Genomic DNA, 22,364 nt, shown 5'->3' on the forward strand with positions numbered 1-22,364 from the left:
AAAAATAAAAAAAAAATTAATCATAGATGGGTAAAATAACCAGTCCTGTGGCGCCGCGGGCCTGCCGCCATAGCTCGCCGATATCCATGCCCTTCGTGGGCCTTTCAGGTTTAAGCTTTTTAGTTTTTCTCCCCATTGGGCTCTCTTATCTGTTGGGGTCCCCCTGGGACAGATTAGGCCCGTTTAGGGGTGTGGATGGAGGGTTTTTCTCTTGTCGCGGCCTGGAGCTCAGTAAGCATGCGACCGTTCTCTTCTGTCGTTAGGCACCGCCCCCCCAAAAAAATTCCCATACTCTTTAATGGGGACTTCTGCAGATAAATGATTTGAAATTTTTTTCTTATTAAATCAAGGCAGATGTCCACTATACCATCTTTATTTTCTGCACTTTTAACTTCATGTAACATCCTCTTCTCAATTTTACCTCCTAAGTATTACTTGGATATACACAGGATTTTGTAACCAGTCTTTTAATCACACAGGTTTTTTTTACACCACCGTCTACTTTTGCTTTTGCCTCGTTTTGGGCTAATTTCCTTACTCTATGAAAAACATCACGTGTAGGACAGCTGTCAGCCCCCCATTTTTTTTCTTTTTTTTTTTTAGATAATAATCCTAGATTATTTTATTTTTTTATTAAATATATGAAAAAAAAAAAAAAAAAAGAAAAGAAAAAACTCATCTGTACATGAAACTTGGGTCAGACAATGATTGAAAACCAAGTCTCTGTGGTCTTCCCTGCATCACTTCTCTCCCAAGCAGCGCTTTTGTTTTTGGGGTCTTTGTATATTTTACAAAGACCATTAAAGGTGACATGCAAATTTAATTTTACCACATGACAGGAGGCTTCATATTTGCATATCTTTCTTTACTGAAAACTCCAGCAGCATAGTAACAGTAACAACCAATGAGAAAAAAGATATGCTGCCCATAAAAGGGTCTGTCTATGACATCATTTCCTCTTTCTTTGCTGCTCCAGCCTACAGGTCAGAGTACCCTTTTTCCTCTCTATGTCATTTTATATGTAATATTTTATCTACATTATACTTTTATTCATAACCTTTCCACTCCTGGCTCTCTTTTCCTGTCCCCTGACCCCCTCATTATGTTATAATTTCGTGCAACTTCTGTATTTTAGTTTTGTCATTATAACTTTTCTGCTCATTTTGTCTGACGGTCCGCGGGCGGCACGGCTGCCCGTGCTGCGCTCACCGCGCGGACCGATTCTACTTACGCACGGGGGATTATGTAGGGACGGGTAGGGGAGACCGGGTAGTGTCTTGTGTTTTGTTTGTACATGTTTGTCACCACCGCGTTCTTCCTCCCGCGTCCTCAAGCAGTTTAGCGCGGTCGGCGGCACACGCAGCCGGCGGCCATCTTGGACCTCGCAAATCGCGAGATCCTCGGCGGCCGCCTCTCCATTCAGTACAGCGGATCGGGAATCACCCGATCTCCGCTCTCTCCCTCATCATCCTTATTAGGACCCTCCAAAGGACCTCTTTGCACAATTATAAAAAATATAAAGTTTTCTGGAATTACTTTGTTTTAAACGGATGTCACCTACTGTACACTTCACAAGGATATACATATGGCATGCTACTAACCATAATATCATAAGAGGCATAATATTTTCATACCCTGCACAGGGTCATATTGTATCACTACTCCCTCCAAGGGCATATTACATTATAACACCCATCAAGGGTCACATTATATCATTGTACTTGACTGTACAAATTTATGTGGGTGTCCTCTGGGCTTTTTTCCATGGCACGCCACCTGGGGTGACCCCCCAGATACGCATGCAAGGTCGCTGACCATTATCTAATGTGGGTGTCCTCTGATTGACACGGCACACCACCCGGGGTAAACCCCGAATATATGCACGTGAAATTACTGCACTGACATCCAGACCTGAATATTTACATAAGTGCATACAGCTCTGGTGTACAACTGTGGCGAACCCACCTATACACCACCACTGAGCTCATACTGAAGGCGGCCTCTTACCAGGCGACAGCCCATACATATACGCCTCTCTAAACATTTCACTAAAACTGGGCGGCCCCCAGTTGTACCTAGAGTCTGTCACTACACGTACTGACTCTTCTCCACTACCTCCACTGATTTTTTTATTATCGCCCAACAGAACGAGAATCAATCTAAACATCATGGAGGATACACAATCCGGCCAGGACTTTCAAGCCATGATTAATGCTGCAGTAGCGGCATCCGTGGAAAAAGCCCTCTTGAAGGCTAGACCCCTAAGTCAGGGCGACATGAGTCCCCCAGAACGGATGGAAGTTACCCAAGTCGGATGGAAGTTACCCTTCGGGCTCGGAGTTACCCAAGTCGAAACGACATCGCAAGACTGCGAGCCCCCCGTCCACTAAGACTAGGAGCAAAATACCAGTTAAACGGAGCAAGAACACGGGCCGGCAACTGCCCGCACCCCAACCGCTCCAATCCTCTGACGAAGAGGAATCATACGTACCGCGCACCCTAGATGTGATTGACGAGTGGCAAGGGGATGATTCAATTTCCGAAGAAGAGGAGTGGCAGGACCTACCTCCCACCTCCTCGAGATATGTTAAAGAGACCTTCCTAGACACCACCGACAGAGGCAAGGATAACGATACCCTCACCGATATGGCCGGAGACGGGGTGTTTATGGACGACCAAGGGAATCCACTCTTTGACCCACGTACCATCCGACACCCGCGGTCCTCCGAATGGAACCTACCTGAACACCTGACTAGGTTCATCCACTTCTGGCTGCGCAGACCGCTAGAACGAGAAGTGCGAGCACGCCTCCGGGCCGAATGCCCAAGACCTCTGTTACCCGATGTACTTTTTTTATTCTTGCGTAAAGAATCTTAGAGTACAAAACAAAGGTCCATGGAAGATCCTCTGAAACTGTAACTAGGTATTGTACTTGCTCAGAGAATAGAGGTCTTTTCAAACAGCCATTGCAAGTGAAAAAGATTTAGAAACGGAACACAATTCCACGATTTGTCAAGGCTCTGCGCTTAAAAGGGTTACTCCAAACTCTTACATTTTTTTAGCTTGTTGAAAAGCTTGATGTGTGAAGAGTGTTTTTTTTCATTTTGCAAAAAGTGCAGATTTCAAAAAAATTTACACTTTCATAAATTAACCTGATTACACCCCCTTGGATTTCAAGCAGACAACAGGTAATGTCCCTTCCTGGTTTCATTAGCTTAATGCAGCTGACTTCATGAATGCAGCAATCGTCCAGAGTACCTGCCTTTCAATGACTTGTCATTGAGCTCTATTGGGAAATCTGATTGGACAGCAACAAAATGTTTGAGTGGGGTTAGAAGGGGAGAGCTGGAAAAGGCAGCAGGCAATCTGATACATAATTAAATGTATGCAATTTTTCATTTGGGGTAGATTTTATTTTTTATTATGTATTTGGGCAGTGGAGTATCTCTAAAATAAATTAATCCCTACTTTGTTTAGAATATCTATTTACTGCATTGGAAATGTAACAGAATTCTAACAAAGTTGATGAGTATTTGATATAATCATATTTTTTTATTTTTTTAATGCTCAAAAGTTACAGAGCAGCTTTAAAACAAACAGAACATTATTCAACTAAGAGACTTTATATGAAATGTAAGGAAATTAAACAGAGCATGCAGTCTGCTTAGCAATGCAGTGGAACAAGTATGGCAGTTGTCAACAAAGATAATTAACATAATTCCAGAACACGTGCATAATACCTGCACATTCTTCACCTCGAATCAATCCCACACCTAAAATACCATAAAAGAACAATGTATGTTCCCAGAAATATCACCTGATGCCGAAAACAAAGATCTGCACATGACAGAGCTGCAAACTTCACTTCTCAGACGGAATATCAAATAATTAATTAGCACTTCTCCCTATTCACCTTCTTCACCTTACATGACTTCTTGTTCCACTGTCCGTTCTAACCAGGGCCGGCGCAACCTGTAAGGCGCACTAGGCAGCCGCCTAGGGCGCCCCTTGGGAAGGGGAGCCGCCAGGAGCGCCGACCCCCCTCATGCTGCAGCCGCCCGAGCGCTCTGTAGAGAGCCTCAGGTGGCTGCAGCTTTGCCCGGGCGCAGCATGAGGAGAGGGGCTGACAGGAGGGAAGCGCTCAGCGCTCCCTCCGGTCACTCCCTCACTGTAGCGTGGCTGAGCCCTGTATGGTCCGCGGGTACAGGGAGCATCTGTCTCCTGTACCCGGCCGGACTAACAGGAAGTGAACACTGAGTGTGCACTTCCTTTTAGTCCGGCCGGTACAGGAAACAGAAGCTCCCTGTACCCGCGGATCATACATGGCTCGGCAACACTACAACATAGGTAGGGGAGGGGGGGGGGGAGGGGAATTGACAGAGGGGGGGGGGATAAATGGAAAGGGAGGGGGGGAATAAATGGAAAGGGATGGGGGGGGAATGGAAAGGGGGGGGATAAATGGAAAGGGAGGGGGGTAATAAATTGACATGGAGGGGGGGGAGTAAATGGAAAGGGAGAGGGGGGAATAAATGGAAAGGGAGGGTAATACATTGATAGGGAGGGAGGGGTAATAAATTGACAGGAGGGGGGAATAAATGGAAAGGGGGGGGAATAAATGGAAAGGGGGGGATAAATTGACAGGCAGGGTGGGGGGAATACATTGACAGGGAGGGTGGGGGGGAATACATTGACAGGGAGGGCGGGGGGGAATACATTGGCAGGCAGGGTGGGGGGGAGTTGACAGGCAGGGTGGGGGGAATACATTGACAGGGAGGGTGGGGGGAATACATTGACAGGGAGGGTGGGGGGAATACATTGACAGGGAGGGTGGGGGGAATACATTGACAGGGAGGGTGGGGGGAATAAATTGAAAGGGAGGGGAATTGATGGGGTTGGGAGGGGGAATGAGAGTGACAAGGGAGGGGGGAGACGAGAGTGACAAGGGAGGGGGGAGACGAGAGTGACAAGGGAGGGGGGAGACGAGAGTGACAAGGGAGGGGGGAGACGAGAGTGACAAGGGAGGGGGGAGACGAGAGTGACAAGGGAGGGGGGAGACGAGAGTGACAAGGGAGGGGGGAGACGAGAGTGACAAGGGAGGGGGGAGACGAGAGTGACAAGGGAGGGGGGAGACGAGAGTGACAAGGGAGGGGGGAGAAGAGAGTGACAAGGGAGGGGGGAGAAGAGAGTGACAAGGGAGGGGGGAGAAGAGAGTGACAAGGGAGGGGGGAGAAGAGAGTGACAAGGGAGGGGGGAGAAGAGAGTGACAAGGGAGGGGGGAGAAGAGAGTGACAAGGGAGGGGGGAGAAGAGAGTGACAAGGGAGGGGGGAGAAGAGAGTGACAAGGGAGGGGGGAGAAGAGAGTGACAAGGGGGGGGAGAAGAGAGTGACAAGGAAGGGAGAGGGGAAGAAGAGAGTGACAAGGGAGGGGGGAGAGATTGACATCCATCACACATACACAATGCATTCCTTACACACAAAGACAATGCACCCCTTGCACACAGAAAAACACACAATGCATTACACACACAGACACACACACTCAAGCAATGCAACCCTTACACACAATGCATTCCTTACACACACTCAATGCACCCCGTACATACACAGAAACACACCTTGCAGTCCTTACACATACAAACACAGATTCACACAATGCATTCCTTACACACATATCAGGACATCCCCTACTCCACCTCCTGTGAACAAACTCATTGGTGGAACATGAAGGTGGAACCTGGGACCCAGACCTTGAGCTGTGTAAAGGGCGTAAAAAAAAAATGGAGCTGCTCCCAGAACATTGATTTTAGTGATTTTTAGTGACCACAGTTACAAACAGCCTCCAGAGAGCCTGTTCTACACCAGACCAGTGGAGCCAAACTACAGCCCATCATCATCCTCATCTGGTTTGTAAGTAGGCAATCTAGTATATTATTCGTGGCACTAATCTCTAATTTACCTCACATTAAAGAAACACTATAGTCCCCAGAACCACTTCAGCTTAATGTAGTTCTGGTGTCTATAGCCTGACTTTCTTTTACATATTGGACTCATTGCTATTCTATATTGTTATTTATATATTGATTCCCCTCGGCGCAGCCCTTTCTTGTTATTTATTTTTCCTATTATTTTCTAAGGGTATTTGAGGGATTCCCTTATAGGGTTGCTGCCTATTTTGTTATCTAGCGCTTACTCTCCTCCCCTGTTTAGTTCAGGGGAAGAGGCAGCAGCTGCAGACTTGAATACAAGTAAGATTTTATTATATTTATTGAGGCAAGGGTGGTCTGGAGGGGCTAGATGGTGGTTTTAACACTATAGGGTCAGGAATACGTTTGTGTTCCTGACCCTATGGTGTTACTTTAAAATATTAATTTTAAAGTAACACCATAGAGAGATGTAAAGACATCGGATTTCCCATTACTACGGTTTTCAAGATGCTAATTTAACAACATATAATCATAGACAAAACAAAACAAACAAAAAAACAGGTTACTTACCACTGTTCTCTGTTTGTTCGGTAAGTAAACGCGAATTGTACAGCTTGTCCTGGAGGTTTCATTGAGTTTACCGTCATCAGATGCCCGGCGTTGGTAACCAAACTGGTGAGAGATAGTGGGGGACATACAGTTGGGCCCATCAAATACTGAATCTTTAAACCCAAATCCATTGCTGAGTGTTTTCCATGCTCCTTGGATGTGCTCCATTGGTAACAATTATTTCAAAAACTAGAAATAAAAAAATAATGTACAGTTAAATTAACCACTGATCAGTCCTCATGGAGAATGATAACCAACAACCTACTGTAATTTCATTTCAACAGAAAGTAAAATCATAAAAAAAAAAAAAAAAAAAAGCTGATTATTCATTAATACAAAGCATGCGTTCCCCAAAACACATGGGATCAGAAAAGGTATATATTAATTCAAAATATCCTTTCATGAGAAGGTGACTATCTAATTAACCTTTTTAATGACAAGGATTTTTTTTCAAAGGACCGATTCATGACATGGTAGCACAATATAATAACAGAAATTATATTCTTAGCCATCTTTCAGTCTAATAATAATAATATAGGTCCTATAAAATCAGTAAGAAAGTGATAAAACCTAACTATACAACATGTTAATGAACAGATACAGCCTTTATAATAGATTAAATGGACACAATGCCCACTGCAGCTCACTGTAGTGGTTATGGAAAAAATACACATTATCAATCCACAGATGAATTCCAAGTCCAGTATTGGATAGCAAAGTTAGGCTGGAAGCATGGTGATGGCTCACTCTCAGAATCTGGCCGTATGACTGCAAATTTTGAACACAACCATGTTCACCAAATTCACAAACTCTGTAAATATGGCTGCTTTCAATGGAATGTGGGCTTGGGGCTGAACTACATATTCTGAATCCATTAAAAAAAAATGTTTATACATGTCGGAATATGGTTTAAGGGATACGATCAGACTCTATAGATCAGAGGCTCATCATTGGTGGAGTTACTTAATGGTCCAGAAAGAATCCTGCATGTCAATTAGTGGTGGCAGCACTCCATAACAATCTATGCCAATTGCATATTATGCACATAGAGAACCCTGCATTAGCAGCTTGAAATTACTACTTTGCAAGAAGACCCTTCGATGCGAACAGCAGTTGGGAAACTTCAGCCACCCAGCTTCTCTCCAATTTCTGTGTTCCACCTCTCCCAAGTCATAAGCAGGTAGCTGGGGACATCACTGCACACATGCCGATTCACGGTTTTATGTAGATGAAATATGATCAGAAGGACAATGCTCTCAGGTAGGGGGTTTCTTCCATGTGAGTGGTCATGTCTAGCTGCAAGAATACTCACTAACCAGAGCATTTTTTCATATGCTATCTATAAATGAGCACTCAAAGCACTAAAGCCTGCTGTAATGGTTCTGCTGCCAGAAAAACCCTGCCAGCAACCAAGAGTAATTTGTCAAGCCACTCTAAAATGATTTGACGAATTAACTTACCCATGCTGCATTTACCTTTATACAGCAGGAAAAGCTGGATGTCTTTACTGAGTTAAAGGGACACTATAGGCACCCAGACAACTTCAGCTTATTGAAGTGGTCTGGGTGCAGTGTCCCCTATTGCACTTAGTGGTGAAATGTTAAACATTGCAGTTCCAGAGCAACTGCAATGTTTACGTAGCAGCACTAAATCTGGCACCAGTGGCTGTCTACCATACAGCCACTGAAGGCGCTTCCTGCATCGGAACGGACTTTTGATCCGGTATCCGACGCTGGACACACTGCATGAGGACATCCAGCGTCAGATTTCACCCCATAGGAAAGCATTCAATGCTTTCCTGTGGGGAGGTCTAATATGCATGCGGTGGAACGGAGGAGGAGGCGAAGCCGCAACCCAGCGCCGAGGGACATCGGCATTGGGAAAAGGTAAATAAAGCGTTTTATACCTTTATTTAACACGGTGGGAGGCACGAAGGATGGGGAAGAGGAGAGAGCTCTAGTGCCAGGAGAATAGTATCCCTTTAAGCAGGTCTGAAACAGGACCATGCTCATTGTCTGAGCACTCAGACAATGCTCTCAGCCAATAAGCACAGTCCTACATGACTTTGCTTCGCACAGAAGGGCCAATTGAATTCACCCAAGAAAACGTTAGTAAGGTAAGTTGTCACACCCTTCTACACCAGTTTCACAAATTATTTTGGTATAACACAAGGCACTCCTGTTACCAAAACCAATGCAGCAGGCTGTAGTGGTTATGGCACTTTGAGTGTTCCTTTAAAAGCATGCAATGTACCAGACATATTTTTGGGTCAGATACATTTATGAAAACACTGATATGCAAAAAATAATTTAAAATGGGTAACAATTTAAACCTGGAATATTTTATGCCAATCCCATTTCTCAACACAGCTAACACTCACACTCTTATTGTAGGAAACTTGGAAGTATTATTTTCTTTTTAGAGGGAGGCGAAGTCACATGGCACGGAAAACTAGCATACTTCTGAAGTCCCTCAATAGAAACTAACTAGACAGAACGCTTTCCTCCTCCATACGGACCATGACTTAGACACTTGTGGTTAAGCTCCAGTCTGACTTTGGGAACATGTTAAAATAAATTGTTTATACAGGGCCTGCAGACACTCACAGGCTAACAGTAACAAAATAATTGTAAATGTTATAAAACCATGGTTAAAACAGTAATATTATGGTATATTAAGTGGATACAACTTAAAGGAACACTATAGTGTTAGGAATACAAAACTCTATTCCTAACACTATATCGTACCTCTGCCTTTGCACAGTCAAGAAAGAGTGAAAACCCCTTTTTTCACTTGCCTAATTCCAGGGCCGTCTTTAATATCGATTGAACCCTGGGCAAGTATTTGCTTGGGCCCCCTGTACCCTGTACTTTTGTGTATTGAGTTGGTGTTTGTATATAATGTTAGTGTTTTAATAAAGGGGTGTGTTTGTATGTAACATTTGTAATTGCATGCAGGGGTGTGCTTGGATGTAGTGTTGCCTTTTTAATGCAGATGCACATCTTAACACAAACACACACTAGCACATGTACACACTCAGATATGTACACACACTTAGATACACACAGACACATACACAGGTTTACATGCATGGGTGTAATTGTGTGCAGTGTTAGGGTTGGAGTGCCGGGATGTATGCATTGCCACATATAAATAGATGCACACTACACAAACACTGAGATACACACAGGAACACAGACACACATGCAGTGGTGTATTTGTGTGCAATGTTGTTGGAACGCAGGGGTGTATTTGTGTGCAGTGTTAGCGTATGTGTGTGCAGTGTTGGCATTGGAATGCTGGGATGAATGCATTGCCACAAGCATAGATACACACACACACACACTCACTCACTCAAAAACATACATGCAGGTACACATACACTTTGACACACAAGTACACAAACAGATAAACATTCATACAGATACACATACACACAGATGTACATACACAAACACAGCCAGATACACACACAGCCAGGTGCACACACACACTCACAGAGCCAGATAAACAAATACACATACACACACACACAGTCAGATAAACACACACATAGCCAGATAAACACACACACACACACACATAGCCAGATGCACAGACTCTGACCCAGATACAAACATATATCAATTTACATCATATTTTAGCCACCCTCTTGTCTCCTTACCCTTTGGGTACAGAAGGGGGGGATTTCCTGGGGTCCAGTGGGAGCTGGAGGGTCTGACTTTCTCAGTCCCTTTTCTCCTCCTGTATATGCCATCTCCACATTCCAGCGGCACTCTGTTACTTGGGAGGAAGTGATCTCCCCTCACTTCCTTCCAGCAGGCAACACTAAAGGGGCCCAGGCCTTCTTAATGATTACATCAGGTGCTGCAGTCCACAGGGTTTGGATGCCGGCAGGGGTCCCACGGGGCAGCTTTGGGCCCCCCCAGGAGTAAATGGGCCCGGGGCAGCTGCCCCTTTTGCCCCCCCTTTAAAGACACCGATGCCTGATTCCAGCGCAGTGTGGATTGGACTCCTTCTCACGCCATGGCGACCCAGGAACCTAATGCGCACGTTCAGATCAGACCTTTCCCATAGAAAAGCATTGAGTCAATGCTTTCCTATAGATTTTTCAAGATGCTAGACATCCTCACGCGAAGCATGAGGACGTCCACCGTTGTTTCATGCAGTTAAACTCCATGTAAATGCAGGAAGCGCCTCTAGATGCTGCCTGGGAGAAACTGCAAAGTTAACATTACAATTTCTCTAATAGTGTAATGTTTTACATTGCAGGGTTAAGGGACAGACACTGCACCCAGACCACTTCAATAAGATGAAGTGGTCTGGGGGCCTAAAGTTTCACTTTAACAGGCACAGTATAGTAGATGTGTCACTGAAATCATGGGGCAGAGGCGAAAAATCAAACATTCCCCCTCACCACCACCAATTACTACTCCAGTTATTTGACAACATTCATATTGAAAGATAACAAATTAACGGCCAATCAGGAAAAATAAACAAGCAAAAAGCTTTGAGAAGCAGGGTCTGTGTTCTTGAGTCACAAAGATTTCACAGTTTCTATTTAAAAAGCAGATGTCAGAATCGGTGTCTGTGTCCTCGATGCAATCATTGCAGCCAGTCAGGTGGCTGAGCGCCTATCATAGCTGCAAGTTTAGCATGAATGTCTCGAATGACCCAATAGTACTTGTAGTAATTGAGAGGCTATTTTTAAGAAGCTGCAGTCATTGCATTGGATGAAGGACGTTGTGTACAAAACAAAAAACAGCAGCAGTAATGGATTGCACTAAAGGGATTTTGCATAGTAAAGAGAACAACACTTTCAATGTAATAAATAAGATCCAAATCACAACAAAATAAAACCAACGTTTTGGAATAAAAAGTTTTAAAATGAAACTAGCAATTCTTTTCAAGGTGGCAAAAAGTAGAATGGCAAGGAGGCAAAAAGAAAACAGAACATTTGCTGAATAAGCCAACTGTATGAATTTTACTACTGAGAACAGTAGAGGATTTATCTTAACATGCAAAACCAACTACCAGATATTCTTGCAGTGGTTTTGGTGTTCAGAGAGTGTCCCTTTAATATAAATGGTTATATGAGGAGCTACCAATGGTCAGTATATGTGCATGTGTGGGAGGTTCCCAGAAATGCCAGATGTCTTACACAATCTTACAACTATTTCAACATTTTATTTTACAAACCGTTTCCAGGTGTATGCAGGCAATAACTTACTACTATTTGCAATGGACTGTTTTTATTTTGAATGTTAAAACGTTTAAAAGTAGGGTCTTTGCATACAGAGGATCTATGGCCTCAGAGGATTTCTAAAGACTGCTGTTAAAGGACAACTTTAACGGTCATCAAAGTTTCACTCCTAATTTTGTAAAGTTTATTACAGTTAATTATAATTTTTATTTTTTTTATTTTTTAATAATGTATATTGATTTTTTTTTTTAAAGGAAATTTCACTCATTTTTCTCAACTAACCTCTGTCATAGAGCCAAGTTTGATAAGATATCAGTAGAGTCTGACATGGCTGCTATGTCAGATAGAATAAGCTAAAATCTCCCAAAATAAATCAAAATTATTCAACGGGGGGCGAGCTTGGCAGCCAAGATGGCCAGGCACACTTGCTAACAGCTCCGGCATAAGCAAGCAATATTAAGCTACTAAAACTAACTAGCCCACCGGGTTCAGCTTCCCGGAACCAGAGAACTGACCAGCAGCCGATTAGGCACACAGAGACACCCAAATCTTGAAGATCCGCCCGCAGGAACCACAGACAGGCTGAGCGGCCTGGCCTGAACCGTGCATGGGGGAGACGGACGATCCCTCGGCACAGGACGCGTTTTGTTTGCAGACTCTCTGACAGCACCGACCCCCACCCCACTTTGGACCAGTGGGGGATATCCCGGTCCCAGCTGGAACTGTTCACCTCTCTGCCGCAGGGGACTCTCCTGCAACCATGAGGCCAAACAAAGATGGCTGACACAATGATGCCTCCACAACCTCGAAGACAAGAACCTCTTGCTGCAAACACTGGGGCAGTGACGGACCTGGCTACTAAACCTGATACCTTATTTGAGGACTTTTGGAGAAAAATAGCCAGATGCCATCAGAAACTCAAACAGTGAGCGACACACTGACCCATCTACCAGCAACCAGAGAACAGGGGAAAAGGCAGTCAGGACAAAGCTTCCACGCAGCAGGGGAAAATCCTCCTGTCCGATCCCCCCTGCCAAACCTCAAACCCCAGCGCCTGCTGAGACTGCTGTCTCTTTGTCTAGACAGGGAGCCCATAGGGAAGATGACTTGCCGAAGTACTCGGGGGGATCCCACCTGCCCAGCAACAGGCAGTTCAGCACTGACCCCACCGGGTTATCCTTATTCCGCAGCGACAGTCCAAGGCTCCAGCAGAAGATAGCCCCAAGATGGAGTCAGAGCAAGAAGCATCCACTACAGCCACGCAGGGCAACATACATGAGGGCACCGCTGCAGTTTAATGCTGGGACTCTCACAGTGTCAGAGGTGCTGGAGGAAACCCGCCTAACGCTATATGGCTCGCCACGAAGGTCAACATCAGAGCCTGAAAACCTGTCACAATACCTCCTATTGTGGGACTCTGCTACACTGATGACTGGCATAGGTTGAGCTGTGCTCCCGAGCTCAAGGCCCATGGCCATCATATTTGATTATTCCAGGCTATTAAAGTTAGGGAGTTTAACCCTGCTTATTACTTACACATCCTGAAGTGTTATCTTATGACTCTTGCTGTTACTTTTTGTCAGCATACTACTCCTACTACGATACCTGCATCTTATATCTGTTACTCTACTAGTGTCAGTTAACATAGCATGTATCCATGTTTCCTCTTATCAACTAGATAACAGACAACTGAATTTAGCCTGTTTCATAATAACAAAAAGTGCAATGTTCTTCTATGACATGTTATGCTACCCCTATGCTGAATAATCCTGCATACATAAACGTTACAATGTCATTCTACTTATGTATGAATCAAAATGCATGCTAAAATAAAGAATTAAAAAAAAATAATAATTTAACAACGTACATTAATCTATTTTAAAAATATACCATTAAGTTTCATTAAATGTAATCATTTTTAAAAATGAATGAAAGACCCAGATGTTCTACAGAAGTAATGGTGTTTTTTGTACATTATCTCTGCTGCATTTCTTAACGCCATTACTGCAACAAAACTCACCATTTTTGTCTATTATTTATGTCTAAATTTCCAGACAATAGCTGCCTTGGTAAATTGGTGAAAGAAAATTACAATAACATCAATTAAACATACAACAAGTAACTATAGCTCATTCTTGGTTACAAGCAATGACACACAACTGCAGGCAACAGAGTGTGACAGGAACCAAAGGTGTAAGTTACACGGTTAAGGTGAAATAGCAGTTAAAACAATAAAAACACTATAGCCTATTTTAGTGGTATGGTGTCAGCATGCCCCAAGCGCTGTACCAAGGTTCTGTGTCAAAACATTTTCCATATGTTATATAGTAATCTTGTTCAACCTTTAGCACCTTTTTGTCATGCTGATCCAAAAGAAGAGGGGGGCGGGGGGAGGACAAAAACAAATTAAAGCCAGCCCTATAAAAAAATAAAAAAATAAAAAAAATTCTTGTTTGGTGGAGAGTTCCACATCTTTATTGTTCTTATTGCAAATAACTGTCAGAGAAAAGGCAGAGTTTACATTGCTGCCAAGTAACACCTCTTGTGACAGTCACTCAGACAGCCACTAGAGGTGCTTCTTAGTCCAGTGCTCCACAGTGTGCAGCGTCTCCACGATTTGCATGGAGGTGCTGAATGTTAACCATAGAGATGCATTAATTCAATGTATCTCTATTAGGAGATGCTAACTGGCGCAGCACTGCGCTTTCCACACATGCACAGTAACCTGCCAGTGCATTCCTATGGCATTATCTTGGCTGAGATCATAAAAGATCTCAGCCATGGAGGCTTGAAAAACAAAAAAGTGAGTAAAAATAGCTTTTCTCAATCCCCCCCTCCTCCCCCCACCCTATCATAACCCCTCCCAACCTCCCTATATGACCCCAGGGAAAACTCCAAGAGAGAGCTTCATTGCACACAACCGCAATGAAGGTTGAAACCGCAGGGAGTCCACCTGACTGACCTGAAAGCGGAATAGGAGTAAAGAGCAAACGGATACCAGCCCCCGAAAACTGGGAAAAACAGATAAACACGCAAGGGGACATATAAAGAAACAACAAGAGTAGACATCACACACAAAGAGAATGACAGAGGCACAATATAGTTGCAAACACCCACAAACACGTACTAACTTACACGCAGGAACATAAACGCAACAGACAAAACCAGACAAGATAACACACAGAGGAAATGCAATAACAGTTAAAAACTACGAGGCGGATGACTAATAGAATGGGGAAGTTACCTCACGTCACGACACCACCCACGCACAATAACAAACTACCAGACACCCATAAACGATAGCTGATCAGACTAACAGCTAAGAAGAACACAGGGCGACGGAGGTGGGGAGATAGACACACAAGAACGCAATAGAGCAATTACTCAGGGGAATACCAGACCCCTAATATAAAAGAGAGGCCACCGGACACGCACGTATAGTCACGCAGACCCTACATAGCAACAGAAAAAAACGCACATCACAGATGGCAAAAAGGGAAGGTTGTAAGGCATGGGCACGAGAGAACACATACCACGCGAGACAGGAGGCCAGCGAGCCAAAACACAGCACTAAAAACCATGGAGCCTGCGAGCTAACACAGGTACAAATGGTATGCGGAAAATACGATAGAGACCTGCGAGTCTCCATGCACACCATCTGATCCCCAGGCAGAAATCTTCATATGATACAACAATAAATAAACCTAAAAGAAAAAAAAAAGGGAGAAAAATGGTGTGCCTGTGGGCACACAAATGCATATGGCACATGGTATATATCATAGAGACCTGCGAGTCTCCATACACGCTGTCTGATCTGACATGTATAAGTCTATGAATAATTCAATAAAAAAAAATCATATTTACAAAAAAAATAAAAAAAACACCTTTTCCATGCGATCGGAGGGGAGCCGGTCATCTAAACAGACACTTACTGACAGACCGGCACACCCACGCCAACAGGCATACAATCGCCAATCTGACACACTGACAACACATACACACTCACCGACAGCGAGAGACACACTCACAGACACTGATACTGACACACTTACACATTCTCTCACACACTCAAATTATTTATTTTTTATTTAAGTCCAGTTAACATCCCTTCCTTTGGGAGAGCTGGAGTGGGTCCTTTCCCAGGGGTCCATTGTGACTGATGAAATCTTCAAGCTTTTGCTCTGCTTCCTCACGCGCCATATAGTGACGCAGACTGGACTGACCTCACATTACGGCTTTCAGCATCAGTGCAGGGCACGTAGGGGAGTAGAGCAAGAAGAGCTTGAAGATTTCAGGTCCCTCGCTGCCTGGTTCCACACCCTTGCCGCTGAACTGAAAAGCCCCAGGTGCCAAAATTCCTAGTCGCCATGGCGAGCCCTGCCCTGCACTAATACAGGGCCTTATCTGTATTTGAGAGTTCTTCGGTAGGGATCAGCCCCTGGGTTGCCCTGGAGGGACTTTAGATGAACATATCACTAACATTCTGAATAATGAATAATGTCCAAAGTTGCACAAAATGGATACAGATGAAGTATAATCTTTTGCTTTAGCTCGTAAGTGCAGACTATAAGGAATGTAGGTGTAAAACCTTTGTAAAAGGCATTTAATCATAGGATGGTTTCGGGGAACACCATAACTGTTACATTGAGCTGTAGCGATTATGGTGTTTAGAGGGCCTCCTAAACCATTGTACCCTCAATAAAATATCCAGCTTTGTGGGGGGAAAAAACGCAGCCTTAGAACTAAATCAGAAAATGTCATACTCTCACCAACCCTTAAGATAAATGGTGCTTCAATAGATGGAGAACATGACTCAGACCAAGACCCTAGAAGGGTCCTTAGACCTCAATGAAATAATACATAATTAAATTCATGCTAGTTTCCATTTGGAGTATACCTTCTAAACATTGATTTTTATATATTTTGTATGTGAGCAGTGGAGTGTCCCTTTAAGAAATATATACTACTCTATATATATTTCTTTAAGCCACTCCTTAGAAGAATTGTTCCATCAAGAATGTGAGGGTCATCTATACGGGCCCCACTGCTGTTTGGTGTCAAAGCTAGTTTTTTTTTTTTTGGGGGGGGGGGGTTTAACCGATTATGAAGCGAGTGCTCCATTGTCACCAACTTATACACCACTGTGCCACAAGTTACCAACATGTATAAAAAAAAATCATCCGTTCTTCTCTAAATATATTTACAATGAGGTTACAGTGACTTTTTGCTTGGTTTCATTAATAAATATCCAACAATATAAACAAGGAAAAAAAAGTTTCAAAACCAAGAATTTGCCTATGCATTAAACTGTACAAGAAAGGACAGTGAAGCACAATGTCCAGCTCTTGCATAGACACATACTGTGGCATAATGGCCAAAGACTTGTTTGATTAAAGAGTTGGCACCAATCAAAAGAGCAGATGTCATGATTTTCCATAATTTACACATCTTTGATGAAATTCTAGCTGTTAAAGTATTCCTCAAGTATTCCCCTCATGTACACGCATGAAAATACTCTATTTTGTTTAAGAAGAGAAAATACCCCTAAAAATTGTCAAGTGTTTGCCTATCTACAGGAAACATCCTGACTAAGCAATGCACCATCACTTGTCAAATAAACCCTATCATCCGAAAGGGCACACTTAATCAGAAATGTAGCTATTGAAATATATATGTTGCGGTTTTACTTGTCATGGCTGCCACTTATTCACAAGAATAGGCTACATGTGACTCATTATTAAAAACCGATAGACATTACGCATAACTAACTTTTATGAACAAAAAGTATTCATGTTATCAAACTATAATTTTGCCTCTGCATAAATCAATGGTAGTTTTAAATGATATTGCAGAACTAGAAAACATGCAGAGTCGAACTACAAAAGTAACAAGGGGCATGGAAAACAGTTATGAAGAAAGGCTAGAAAAATAGCATTTTTTGTGCTGAAAAACCCCAACTCGGCTTATACTCGAGTCACTGTCTGTATTATGGCAATTTACATTGCCATAATACAGACGGGGGGCTGGCAGCGAGCGCTTACCTCTCCTGCAGCTCCTGTCAGCTCCCTCCTCCTCCGCGGCGGTCCGTTCAGCACCTCTGCCAGCTCCCAGTGTAAGTCTCGCGAGAGCCGCGGGGTCATAGTGCGGCTCTCGTGAGACTTACAGTGTGAGCTGACAGAGGTGCTGAACGGACCGGCGCGGAGGAGAAGGGAGCTGACAGGAGCTGCAGGAGAGGTAAGTGCTCTCTGACAGCCCCCCCTCCCCCCGAACTGCCAATGCCACTGGACCACCAGGGAAGGAGAGCCCCCTCCCTGCCATGTATCAAGCAGGGAGGGGAACAATTTTTTTTTAAATATAAATAATAAAATATGAATAATAATAAAAAATAATAATAATAATAATAATAATAAAATCAATATAAAAAAAATAAATAAAATTATAATAATGAAAAAATCATAATAAAAATGCCCACCCCCCACCAAGGCTCTGCATCACACACTGCATTCACACACACACACTGCATTCATATACACACACACTGCATCCATATACACACACACTGCATTCATATACACACACACTGCATTCATATACACACTAAATAAATAATCAATTAATATAATTTTTTTAGGATCTAATTTTATTTAGAAATTTACTAGTAGCTGCTGCATTTCCCACCCTAGTCTTATACTCGAGTCAATAAGTTTCCCCAGTTTTTTGGGGGTAAAATTAGGGGCCTCGGCTTATATTCGGGTCGGCTTATACTCTAGTATATACGGTACTTGAAAATGAGAGAAATCTCAATGTATCCATCCTGGTAAAATATTTTACACATAAATAAATACAGGGTCAGTACCAGCCACTATGTGCTAACTTGTTCATCAGTATGGATATACAACAGACAAGAGGTTGAGACTGCTGTAAGGAGTTTTAACTTACAGCAGTGAAAAAAGGTTCTTTCCAGTACAATATTTCCTAGACAATAATGATGTGGAGTTCTCTACCTAAAGAGGTTATCTTCTCAAATTCTATAGGTATCTATTTTAAAAGGCCTAGGTGTTTCCTTGCAAAAAAAACAAAAAAAACAAAAAAAAAAACTTTTGTAGCAAATGCATATAAAACTGAAAAAATAGGAGTAGGTTACTGCAATCCCAAACATGGATTTAACCCACTGCTGCCCATGTGTTAAAGCACAGTCTGCCTTGAACAGTGCAGTCAAGTAAATGTCAGCCTACAAAACAAAAAAATTAAAATCTCAGGCACAAAGTGGAATTGCTGGTGCTAGAGTGGTACCATAACATTTAATGGGCGAGTAAATACCGTATTTTTCCATGTATAAGACTGTTTTTAAAAAAATATTTTTAGGCTAAAATTGGGGGTCGTCTTATACACTGAATGTCACTCCAGGTGTCTAAGTTAAGATGGCGCTTGCCGCATTTCAGTGTGCCCCGGCACACACACACACCTGGACTCCCTCCTGCCGATCCACTTCTGAATGCTGTGGCAAGGAGGAAGAGGTCGCTATATGCATAGGAGCTGAAGCATACACTAGCACTAGCCACCCCATAAAAGGTGTGAAAGTGAAGAAGCCATATTAAGGTTTGCTCCACCTCAGATAGGTCTTGCTTTCTGATTTATATTAATGGAGAAACAAATGGGGATAAGGGAGCATGCCCTCACACCACCTGCTGTATTGTGGGAGCTGCAGTTTCCCAGCATCCACTATAGAGCCATTAAAGGACCACTATAGGCACCCAGACCAATTCAGCTTAATGAAGTGGTCTGGGTGCCAGGTCCAGCTAGGTTTAACCCTTTTTGCAGAAAACATAGTTTCTACCTATGGGTTAATCCAGTCTCTAGTGGCTCTCATTGACAGCCGCTAGAGGCGCGTCCGCGCTTCTCACTGTGATTTTCACAGTGAGAAGACGCCAGCGTCCATAGGAAAGCATTGAGAATGCTTTTCTATGAGACTGGCTGAATGCGCACATTCAGCCGATGACGGAAGGAGGGAGGAGAGTCCCAGAGCCGAGGGAGCCCGGCGCTGGAAAAAAGGAAAGGGAATAACCCCTTCCTCCCCCTTCAGCGCCACGGGAGTGGGACCCTGAGGGTGGGGGCACCCTCAGGACACTATAGTGCCAGGAAAACGAGTATGTTTTCCTGGCACTATAGTGGTCCTTTAACTTTACAGGGTACCGTAGCACAGGGGATGCATGAGAATCAGAAGTGTGTTGTTCTCCTCAGAAGTCACCTCTAAAATATCAAGATGTTTAAAATATAGATTTTTTAATTTTGGGCTCAAAAAACAGGGGTCATCTTACACATGGTGGCGTCTTTTACACAGAAAAATACGGTACACTATGACAAACGTATATTATACACAAACATTTATATTATACACAAACATTTATGCATGGAAATATGTGTAAAAATGCACTCACGCACTCCCAAAAACAAACAGACAAGTACAAACATGTACAAACATGTACACATAAATAGAAAATAAATATTGATCCAGGCACTCAAGAATAAAAGGCAAAATAGCAGCTTTATTTAGAGCAAGACAACAGCAATGTTTCGACCCAGCAGGGTATTTGTCAAAGACCATGCTTGGTCGAAATATTGCCATTTTGCTCTAAATAAAGCTGCTATTTTGCCTTTTATTCTTGAGTGCCTGGATCAATATTTATTTTCTATTTCTGTAAATGAGACCTGGCCGTCCTCCGGTCCTGAGCACCCTGGAAGCCTGCAGAGTGTGGTATCCATTATCTTTTCATACATGAACACAGACACATATAGATTCTAATTCAGATATATACTGATACACACTCACACAAAGAGATATACAAAGGAACACCCAGATGCACAGAGGGTGTGAGAATGTGTACCTTGAAGGATGAGAGTGGTCGCTTAAGGCTGCAAGGGAAACAGAGGGAGTTCTGACAAAAAGCTTTAATGAAGACACATCCTGAAGGGAAACGAGTACATTTGCAGTGCAAAACATAAGTGCTGATAAGGGAGTAGAATGAAACCATTTTTAATTGCTGTTTGGGAGAATGCATGGTTCTCATAGATGGCAGAGTCTGCTTGGTGGAGGAAAACTGGAAGGAATGGGACTACATACCATACACATTTTACAGAGCAATCGCCTCCTTCTCCAGGGTAGAAAAGAATCTGTCAAAGTTCGAGGACTTACCTTGCATGTTCAAGGAAATGATGGGGGTATTTTCAACCACAGCCCCCCTTTCCCGTCAGTGAATCCTCAGAGTGCAGGCTAATGCAATGTACCAGCAGATGTCACTTCTCCGCAAGGTGCAGCAGAGAAATGCTCAAAAGGGCCGCAGTTAGAATGTTTATGACAGTCCAGCCAAATATGGACCCTAGACAGATCTACCATACTAAATAGTTACTTTTGACATGCAGGGCTATCGACCATGACGCACACCTGTAGCCACGATACTGTGCATTAATCAATTTCCCCTTTTTTATTTTAACATTCAGTGTGGTGTGGTTCACTGACCGGTACATCCAGTAAATAAATATAATACGGATATAATTAATACGGACATTTCAGAAGTGGAACTTCTGCATTACCCATCGCCGAGCACTGGACCAGGCTGCGGGTACCTCAGAACCCCCGGTTTTGATTTGGCACTTAAATTGGTTACCAAGAACCGAAGGACACAAAAACTACCCTGGCTTTTTATGGTGCCTTTAATAATACACACATTTTTGGCAGAAATATATCCCAAAAAAAGGGAAGGATCCTTTCATGAGGTCTTCTAAAGGAAAAAAAAAATAGAATGTGTATCAGTAATACAATATATTTTCAGTTTTAGTCCCTAAGGTTACCAGCAGCACCAGCAAAAATACACAGTAAATGGCATATTTACTGGAAAACTGACTCTACTACCCATGCCTTCTGAACAAGGAACTGGATAGGCATGTACAGTATTTTACCACGGAGAAAAAAAAAATGTAGCATCACATAAGGGAATGGGACACAACAATTGGCATTTGTGAAAATGGACCACACTGTGTCGATACTTCGGGAAGGAGCACCACACAGGACCATCAGGCTTTGGTGATAAAGTGAGCAAGTGCACCATATGGGGCGAAATAGCAAGTGGGCACAGCACGCAGCAGTAATACTGCAATTAAGTGTATCATGCAGTGGCAAAATAGCAAGTAGATGGACCACTCAGTTACAATACTATGAGCACAGACCACACAACAGCAATATTGTGAGTAGGTGGATCACTAGACTCTAACCATATTTTCAGTTCAGACTGTCAAAAGTGCTATATGCCCAACTAAGTACTATTCTCCCACACATAATACACAACCACCAAGTCGGCTTTGTGTCAGGTCAACAAGGTTCAGACAATACGCGAAAAGTGCTAAACATCCTGCATGGTCTATGTAAACGCTCCCGGGATGGCCTGCTGGTCTCCCTTGATACAGAAAAAGCGTCTGACCGCTTACACTTGAAGGTTTTAGAAGCTGTAATGACCAGATTTGGCATGCCAGAGGGTTTCCGGTCAGCGGTAGCGGCGTGTTATTTATAAATATTACTTCTTACCACCACCACATTGAACTGATGTAATAAGGATTGCAGCAATTAAAACAAG

General features: G+C 43.2%; 1 protein-coding gene across 3 annotated transcripts in view; it reads right to left on the reverse strand.

Annotated features, from left to right (window-relative positions):
* RAF1 (Raf-1 proto-oncogene, serine/threonine kinase) overlaps positions 1-22,364 on the reverse strand; it is a 113,590-nt gene that overhangs the window by 61,655 nt on the left and 29,571 nt on the right. For all 3 annotated transcript variants that reach the window (XM_063426941.1, XM_063426939.1, XM_063426940.1), the window contains exon 2: positions 6,495-6,722. In XM_063426941.1, coding sequence (XP_063283011.1) covers positions 6,495-6,701 — 207 coding nt within the window. In that variant the 5' untranslated portion in view covers positions 6,702-6,722. The remainder of the gene's footprint in view (positions 1-6,494; positions 6,723-22,364) is intronic.

This window comes from Pelobates fuscus, chromosome 7 (genome assembly GCF_036172605.1).
Source record: "Pelobates fuscus isolate aPelFus1 chromosome 7, aPelFus1.pri, whole genome shotgun sequence".
In the NCBI taxonomy this organism is placed as follows: Eukaryota; Metazoa; Chordata; class Amphibia; order Anura; family Pelobatidae; genus Pelobates; species Pelobates fuscus.